Raw genomic sequence first — 9,434 nt, forward strand, 5'->3', positions numbered from 1 at the left:
GGTTCACCAGAGAAGTCCCTAAAATGGATTTTTCTATAATCAATTATTTTAACAAAAGATTCCACAAGTCTAAAGATTTGAAAACCATTGTCCAGGACATGCAGTTACATGTAAGTGTGATAAATGTGTTACCCATCCATGCTAGAGGTGAAAGAAGACCCTGAAGACCACCCACACCAGTTAATATAATACATAGGACTGTGTAGCAGAGTATGATAGAGTAAAAATAACAAAGACATTTCTTAAGTATATGAATGTAATAATAATTTTCAGTGAAATGTGTATGTTTATGAAACTGTCTTCTGACAGTCTCATAAATCATCTTACTCTTTAAAAAGCTGGTGGAGGGCTGGAGGAGAGAGGCAGACCACTAGTCATTTTCTCAGAGCTATTTTTGGTGGTATTTTAGGGGGGAAGTTGAGAAAATAATACCGTATTGACATTCAAATTCAATACTATTTGTATGACACCAGAAGGATTTTTTTTTGGTCAAAGCTCATTTGACCACACCTTAAAATAATATAAAAAATGTCTATTGTAAAAATGAAAGTTCTAACTACTTTCTTAAAGTGTATGTTCATGATTTTATTGTATTCTGGGGTTATTAAGATGTATTGTGGATTCAAAGACAGTCATAATTATTTCATACAGAGTTTCTCTACTGCTAATCTGTTTTATTGTTGCACATTTAATAAAAGAATGGAGGTGGTCACTAATCAAGATATTTGCATGTGAAATATATTAATAGATTGAAGTATTCTGTTTAAAATCTTACTCAAAAGTATTTGAAGAGTCATGTATATAGTTAAAGGGATATACATACAACAGATAAGCAAATTGCTGCAGTTTCTGTTTGCTTATTTTCTAGGTTACAGTACCTTTACCAGCATCCCAGCTTTCTTTGCCTAATTTTGGATCTACGGGGCAGCCTTTAATTGCTCTGCCTCAGACTCTTCAGCCCCCATTACAGCATACTGCCCCACAAGCACAGGCCCAGAGCATGAGTCGTACTGCACAAGTAAGCCAGCCTTTCAGGGGATTGATCCCTGCTGGAACACAGCATAGCATGATCGCAACCACAGGAAAAGTAAGTGAAGAGAAATGTATGCAGTTTCTTTGAGAATTTAAGGCCATGAGTTTAGATTTATGTATCTGTATAGTCTATAAGAATCAAGTCCATCAGCTTCTTCCACTCCTCAAAAAATGTCAGGCTCAGTATACTTAATTTTTAATCCACTCACTATTAATGTGTTTAGGCCCTGTGATTTTACCTTATAACAAAGAAATCATAAAATCTTGTTCTAAGGTTCTTTGCTCTGTGCCAGATGAAATTATAGATAAAATACTAAACACAGCACTTTAATTTATGGAATTGCAAAAATGTTAAGTTTACTTTATGCTCTTCCTCAGATGTCTGAAATGGAACTAAAGGCCTTTGGAAGTGGCATTGATATAAAGCCAGGCACTCCTCCAATCAGTGGCAGAAGCACCACACCAACATCTAGTCCTTTCCGGTAAAATGGGCATTTAAATTTGCTTATAGAATTTCCAAATAACTGAGTACCATGTTTCTGTTAGATACTTAATATGTCACTTTTCCTATAATAAGCATAAGACATTCTCATAGTTTTACCCACAGTGTTAAGCTATTATTTAAGCTTAATTATAATAAGGAATGTATTTGTTATACTCTGTTTTAAGGGGGAAAAAAATTTAACCCTGGGAAAATCAAGCTAGTATGCTTTCTCACATCTGCACTCCCATTCCCAGCATAATGTTTGATAACTCCAGTAAATTTTCATCAACTACCAAGTATGATGAATCTGCCAAAAGCAATGTCTCTAAAAATCTAACAGCATTACTTACGTGGCACTACTGTTACTGACCAGTGATGGCTTCTTTCCAAGGGCTACTTCCACAAGTCCGAACAGCCAGTCCAGCAAAATGAACAGCATTGTCTATCAGAAGCAGTTCCAGTCAGCCCCTGCCACTGTGAGAATGACACAGCCATTTCCTACACAGTTTGCACCCCAGGTGGGCAGATATAAATGAGAAATGAATATTTCTTACTTGCAAGTGATTGCTAATCTGGCTAATTCTCTGACTTTATAATCCTGCCATATTATAACCAGTTTAGAAACAGTTTTTAGTAAATTTATGACATTCAAATATATTCTGTACAGTTGTTAGCTAGACACAAGTAGTAACCATATAGTTCTAAAGCAGACAATTGAAATATAGTTAGAAGATTCCCCACACAGCTCTAAAAATTTGTTTCCGTCCCAAACCTTTTATCTTTTGAAGAAGCTGACTTTTCAGAGAAGGGTCCCAGTGCTTAACATTTTCTAGTTTTAAAGTTGGGGAGGGGGGTTTGGTTTTTGTTTTCTATAGGCAACTATATGCAATTGATACAGAAATTCTAAAAGACATTCTAATATATGTGTAAACATGTTGGCTTCTCTTCCCTTCGCTAATCATTTGGAAGGACTAACTAAAGTTGATAAGAACTCTCATATATTTGTTGATCAGTACTATTTTCATTTATCTTCAGATTATATTTGGTATATGTGCCTTTTCTGCAGTTGTATCTTTTTTAAAAGATATCCTATTTAATAGCTTTTCTATTTCCCCTTCAGAATTTGTAGCTGAAATGCTAGAACCAGCTGAAGTGCCATAGCATGCTTTGCCTAATTTTTGTCAGATTCTCCAAGCATGGAGAATGTTTCTTCTTGGTCCTGTAATAGAATGGCACAAACCCCTACACTTCCTTTCGCTGGCAGAATGGGCACAGATTTACTCTGGGATAAGCCAACCTAGTCTAGTTGGCAATTTTTTTTTTGTAACAGTTCAATGTTGTATGTTTTGTTTTTTTCACTCAGATTCTCTCTCAACCTAACCTGGTCCCTCCATTGGTAAGAGCCCCACATACTAACACCTTCCCAGCGCCTGTTCAGAGGCCACCAATGGCACTGGCCAGTCAGATGCCTCCTCCGCTGACCACAGGCCTCATGAGCCATGCTCGTTTGCCACATGTAGCCAGGGGTCCTTGTGGATCACTATCTGGAGTCAGAGGTAATCAGGCCCAGGCTGCGTTGAAGGCTGAACAAGACATGAAGGTTAGTACAGTGTTAACAGCCAACAGAGCGCAAATCTGTCTCTGAACCATGTCTTAAGATGCCTCTGGACCCATAACTGCATATCCAGGCATTCATTGTCTTAGCAGACTTAACCAGACTAACTACTTTTGTTCATCCCCACCTCCTTTTTTTAATTTAATTTTTTTTCTTCCTACTCCCCCCACCCCACACACACATACACACACACACACTTTTCTTTTTATGTTTTTGTTTTTTGGTTTGTTTCTTGTTTTTTGCAACTATAGTCAGCAAGCAAGTTAACATTTTAAACTCTGTGGCCAAATGAATTGTTTATAGAATAAATGTTTGAGATCTGAGTTTAGCTGCTTTATTTTTTGGGAAGAGCAAATAATTAATATGAATTATTACAGGCGTCCCCATTTTCTTTCTTTTTGTTTATTCTTCCCTTCCCACCCCCACCCCCATCCCAAGATACAAATCATTGTTATGTGAAAACTCTGGAATGGGTAAGGCATGTTATCTTGATTTTTCTTCCTTCATGAGTCATCCAAGCATTCAAGTATAGTTTTCTTCTCAAACTGGTTTCATATCTTTTTTTTTTTTGCCTGCCGTCTGAGGCATCTGTATTCCACAACTGATTGTGTAGTTGTAGATGAAGAATTCAAAAAGCACTTTGGGATCCTTCATGATAAAAGGCACTGATAAACATGAGGTTTGCTAAACGCAGCAGGGTGCCTTGAGGAGTCTGTGTGGGGACAGTCCTTGCAGCTTAAACTTAACCTGTCTGCCAGGACAGCTAGCTGAATAATTTGTTTCTGTTTCTATATTTACTTCGACTTGACTTTTGAAGTCTTAGTACTCCTGCCAATTTTGTCACTATATGTATCAGGCTAGATGAGAACAAAAAAAAAAGCTTACTGCTTTCAAATGGGAAATGTCCATAGTCACACTTTATTCTGAATTAGAAATATGTTTAGGACAATCCTGTTAGAAAATTCAGTTGATTCAGTAAAGTTTCTTCCTGGGTTGATGTCCCTTGTTTTGTGATCCTGAATTTAAAGATTGCCCTGCAGTGAAACACTTGTTGAATGTTATCTACTTTTATTAATGGTGCATACCTAGAATCTCCATCCATTTGTAACTATTAAAAATACTATATGTGTAGAAATCTGTGGAAACCATTTGGCCTTGGTTTCCAGTTCTGTTGCCTCCTTGCCACTTGATTTTCCTACATCCGCATGTTGGAAATTACATTAGAGCTTAATAATGGGGTGGAAAAGGATACAGATGTCATAAAATTGCTTCAGATCTTTGAATAGTACAGGCTACCTGTAGAACATGAAGAGCTTTTGTTATATGCAAGAAGTGTAGAAACTTTAGTCTTAATTGTGTATATTATGGTGGTATAATTTACAGATTGACGTAAGTATATTCTTTGGGGGCACAGCGTCAATAAAACTAGGAAATTATTTTACCAGCTCAGAATGTGGTAGGAGCTATCAGAACTTAGTGATCAAGTGAAGTTGTAGTTACTAATTTCTGATGCTCTTCCCCTGCAGAAGAGAGCTGTGGGAAGAGGACTCAGCCACAAGACATTTGGTCCTAGGTGTTGGTAATGCCACAATATAAGTGCTTCCTTTTCATTTTATTGTAGACCACATATTGATAAATAGAAGTTTTAAGTATTACATTTATATGTTTTCAAATTTGCAAGCAGACTCCCTAAATAAAATTTGATATCAATAAGTTTTTTACAGAAAAGATACAAACCAACAGAAATTTATATTTTATTATTTTTTTACAAGGGCAAACTTTGGAAAGATGGTGGGAGGTGGTCCTATTCTTTTCAGTTTTGTTTTGTTTTGTTTTGTTTTGTTTTGAATCACATGGAATGTTTTCAAAAATAGGAAGAAATCTATCCATTAAAAGCTGACAGATCAATGAGGTACTTTGGGGCCAAACCAACGTGGGGAAAACTGATTTGTGATTGGTGAAAACTTTGAACTGAGATTGATTGACAGGCTTTGGTTATACTGCAGCATTTTCAGTTGTTGTTTCTCATTTTTTAAGGCAAAGCAGAGAGCAGAGGTTCTTCAGTCCACGCAACGGTTCTTCTCTGAACAGCAACAGAACAAACAGATAGGAGGCAAAGCCCAGAAAGTGGACAGTGACTCAAGTAAACCTCCTGAAACCCTGACCGACCCTCCTGGTGTCTGTCAGGAAAAAGTAGAAGAAAAGCCACCCCCTGCACCCACCATAGCCACCAAACCTATTAGAACTGGACCAATCAAACCTCAGGCGATCAAAACCGAAGAAACAAAATCTTAAAGTCTGTGGGTTATTGCAGAGGGTAGGGGAAGGGAGAGGGGAAAGAGGGAGAATGAAGTTAGACAATGCCGTCAGCCAAAGGGGTAACGTGGCCTCTGACATTATCCTGTCCAGAGCTTGGAGGTGCACAAGGGACATAGGAGCAATTTACACTGACACAGAGCTGCTGCACCAGTAAAATGAGGCTTTGCCAGCTTGCACCTACTGTATAACATGCACTCTGTTGACAGCCATGCATCTTCAGCCAGAATTTGTACATGAATACGTGCACACATTCCTTGAGTGCATATAATGTAGAACTAAAACCCTTATGGTTAGATGACACACCAGAAATAGGAGGGAAATAACACCGCAGAGGGATAACTCGGCCTGAACAATGTGATGGTCCCAGCTAAGACATCAGATGTGGTTTCCCTCATGTTCTTGGAATATGGTTATAGCATTTATGGGCTTGGTGGTGAAGAACAGAAGACAACTGGTGCTGGATAGAGGAGCCTTATTTTTTATTATGGCAGCTTGCTATTTTTGTAACATGGTGATTGAGTTGAACACAATCAAAGTACAGTAACTGATCTCCCCTTCTTCCTGGATGAGTGAGCAGATGATGAAATACTGATGTCACATCCTTGAACATATCCAAGTGGGCAGTGTTTGGCTACTGCTTCTGTTTGAAATGATGCTGTGTTTTGGTTGTGGCCCAAAGCTTTGAAGTGCTACTTGGCATCTCCTTTCTTCCATGAAGCTCTTAACCATTCAGACATGATGGAGTTGGTTAAATGCTACTTAGGTTGAGTCCTGCTTGCCTCTCTTCAGTCATCTTTGTATGAATCCAATGGTTGGTTTTTGTTTATTTTTTTAAACGGTTTTTAGCTGATGTTCATGAAGAGCAGTACCTAGAACTATGCCAATAAAGAAAGGAAATCCTATCTAAGAAGGTACATTTCTGTACCAGAGCTGTGTCATAACCATCCTTTGGGCCCTCTGCTGGAAAAGTAGAATCAAGTCTCAAATAATGCCTTTTTAATTATATCCTCTAGCATTCTAGATGTAGGACAGTACTGTATCATACCTCTGTGAATGTAAAATATCTTGTACCTGCTCTATGATATGTAGTAGTGACCGTGCTTTATCAGATCTGTTTTTAATGACGTTATTCTAGAATGTTTTCTTTCCAGATGATGATTGAGAAATGTAATTAAAAAAAAAATGGTGCCAGGTACCACAACAGTAACAGAACTTTGCTGTTTTCTGAGGTTTTGTTTTTTTACTTTTTTTTTTTTAATGGAGTGTGCTGGATGTCTCTATAATTTTGTTCAGATGACTGCAGAACTTGGAAAAGCTGTTGCTGCTATTGATGCATAACATACTGCTATTGGTCTTTTTATATAAATAAATAAATCTATATATATATATACATATATATATATAATTTGAATTTTTGGAAACTTTAGCTGTGCTGTCAACTTTGGAAAAAGTATCCCAGTTGTACCGTGTTGGGTTGGCATTGTACAGAAATTAACAGCCATATTGGTCTAGAAACGTTAAACATAATTTTTTCCATTTGTACAGGGGTAACACACTGTATTAAATATGTAAGGTCTTACCTACATGGGTTTGATTACAGAAACTAATAAAGTATTCTCTAAATAATGAGTCTTAGAGCTTCCTATCAATTCCTAAAATCTGAAGTAAGAGTACATAATGCTCTAGGGGGAAAAAATACCACCCCAAAACTCGATTTCTGACTTTGAAGAACTATAAAGCTTACTCAGTCCAAATAAGACTGTCTTTTGAGGATAGTATTTATGGCCCCTGTTCTCAAGGTAGCCATGTTCATTTGAAAACAGTCTGTCAAGGAAGAGGAGAGTTGTCTTTCTTGGTGTTGTAAACCACTGAATGTAGACAATAGAATCACCATTCTTCTGGCTAGAAATGGAAGGACCCAAAATAAATCTTAGTAAAGCTTGGGTAAGGCTCACTAATTTACTCCATGTTCCAACATAGAATTACTCCAAAGAATTATTGTCAAAAGCACACACATTTTCCTGGACAGAGAAATATCAAAGGAGAAGGATATTTTACCTGAACTAGAGTTTAAGCAAGAGATGAGGCTTTGATATAATTTAGTCAATTGAACAAGTACATATATGTGTCAGGTGCTGGGAATGAAGAAGACAGCTCTTACCTGAGTATAATACAGTGGTGGCTCGAAGTCTTGCAGGTTGCCATCACTGATACCTGACCTCTATTTCCTGGGACCATTTTCCGTCACTCTGTCTTCCCCCTGCCTAAATATGACCCTACTGCTTAACTTGATTGTATGATTAAAACCTAAAATTATTTGGGTAATACTAATTGATTTATTGACATGCTAGCTAATAAGTAGATTTATATGTAAATTTTGGTCTTAACTGGTTGCTGAGCAAAAAAAGCAAAGTCAACAATTTATTCATCTGAAATGAAAAGGGAGCTCCCAAATGCATTAGTATTCAGTGGAGAATTAAAGGAAGGAAGTTTCATTAATCAGGCTTGAGATTCCAGATGAGAAAGTCCTAGGTTCAAGGAAGATGTAGAGGGACAGAAAAAGGATGGATCAATGTATTCTTTCTCTTTTTTGTCAAGAGATGTGCTCAGTTGTGTCCAACCTCATGGGAACTGTAGCCTACTAGGATCCCCTGTCCAGGGGATTCTCAGGGCAAGAATACTGGAGTGAGTTGCCGTTTCCTACTCCAGGGGATTTTCACAGCCCAGGAATCAAAACCACTTTCCAAGTCTCCTGCATTGGCAAGCGTGTTCTTTATACCACTTAAACCACCTGGGAAGCCCTTGCCAATAGGGGGTGTTCAATTTCAAATCTCGGGGGGAAAACAACTATTCATAGATACTACCAACTTTTCTTCCTCAGCAGCCCAGAATAACGTGGTTCAGGTGATGCTTTTTTTTTTTTTTTTTTTTTAACCTTCCTGCCAAAGGTACATTGAGGTAAAATTAGGGAGAATAGAATGGCTAAGTAGGCCTCCCACACAAAGCCATCACTTTCTTAACCATAGGGAAAGGCACATGGGTACTCCTGTGTATTCCAGGAATATCCCAAAAAAGCACCCAAGGCAGAAGTCACGATCTTTTTATAACTTAGTCTTGGTAGTGTTGTTCAGTCAGTCAGTCATGTCCAACTCTGTGACCATATGCACCACAGCATGCTAGACTTCACTGTCCTTGGAGTTGCTCAAACTCCTATTCATTGAGTTGATGATGCCATCCAACCGTCTCATCCTCTTGTCTCCCACATCTGTCTTCAATCTTTGTCAGCTCAGGAACTTTCCCAGTGAGTTAGCTCTTCCCATCAGGTGGTGAAAGTTATTGGAGCGTCATCATCAATCCTTTCAATGAATATTCAGGACTGATCTCCTCTAGTATTGACTAGTTTGATGTCCTTGCTGTCCAAGGGACTCAAGCACCACAGTTAGAAAGCATCAATTCGGTGCTCAGCCTTCTTTATGGTCCAACTCAAGTCCATACAAGACTGCTGGAAAAACCATAGCTTTGACTATAGGATCTTTGTTGGCAAAGTGATGTCTCTGCTTTTTAATACACTATCTAGGTTTATCATAGCTTTGCTTCCAAGAAGCAAGCGTCTTTTAATTTCATGGCTGCAGTCACCATCTGCAGTGATTTTGTGAGCCCAGGAAAATAAAGTCTGCCACTGTTGCCATTTTTCCCCCATTTATTTGCCATGAAGTGATGGGACCAGATGCCATGACCTTCGTTTTTTGAATGTTGAGTTTTAAGCCAGCTTTTTCACTCTTCCTTTTTCACCTTCATCCAGAGGGTCTTGAATTCCTCTTCACTTTCTGCCATTAGGATAGTATCTGCAATATTTTGGCCACCTGACGTGAAGAACTGATTAATTGGAAAAGACCCTAATGCTGGGAAAGATTAAAGGCAGTAGGAGAAGGGGACGATAGAGGATGAGATGGTTGGATGGCATCACCGACTGGATGGACATGA

The 9,434-nt window shown here is 38.2% G+C and overlaps 1 protein-coding gene across 17 annotated transcripts in view; it reads left to right on the forward strand.

Annotated features, from left to right (window-relative positions):
* Window positions 1-6,659, forward strand: part of PRRC2C (proline rich coiled-coil 2C) — a 94,876-nt gene extending 88,217 nt beyond the window's left edge. For 9 of the 17 annotated variants that reach the window (XM_069545619.1, XM_069545623.1, XM_069545624.1 and 6 more), the window contains 5 exons: window positions 869-1,087; window positions 1,411-1,514; window positions 1,908-2,034; window positions 2,880-3,116; window positions 5,169-6,659. In XM_069545619.1, coding sequence (XP_069401720.1) covers window positions 869-1,087; window positions 1,411-1,514; window positions 1,908-2,034; window positions 2,880-3,116; window positions 5,169-5,426 — 945 coding nt within the window. In that variant the 3' untranslated portion in view covers window positions 5,427-6,659. Of the gene's footprint in view, window positions 1-868; window positions 1,088-1,410; window positions 1,515-1,907; window positions 2,035-2,879; window positions 3,117-4,657; window positions 4,711-5,168 lie in introns of all 17 variants that reach the window. The other 8 variants (XM_069545630.1, XM_069545628.1, XM_069545629.1 and 5 more) reach the window with 3 other exon arrangements.
* Window positions 6,660-9,434: the final 2,775 nt, after the last annotated feature.

The sequence above is a fragment of the Ovis canadensis genome, chromosome 12 (genome assembly GCF_042477335.2).
Source record: "Ovis canadensis isolate MfBH-ARS-UI-01 breed Bighorn chromosome 12, ARS-UI_OviCan_v2, whole genome shotgun sequence".
Lineage (NCBI taxonomy): Eukaryota > Metazoa > Chordata > Mammalia > Artiodactyla > Bovidae > Ovis > Ovis canadensis.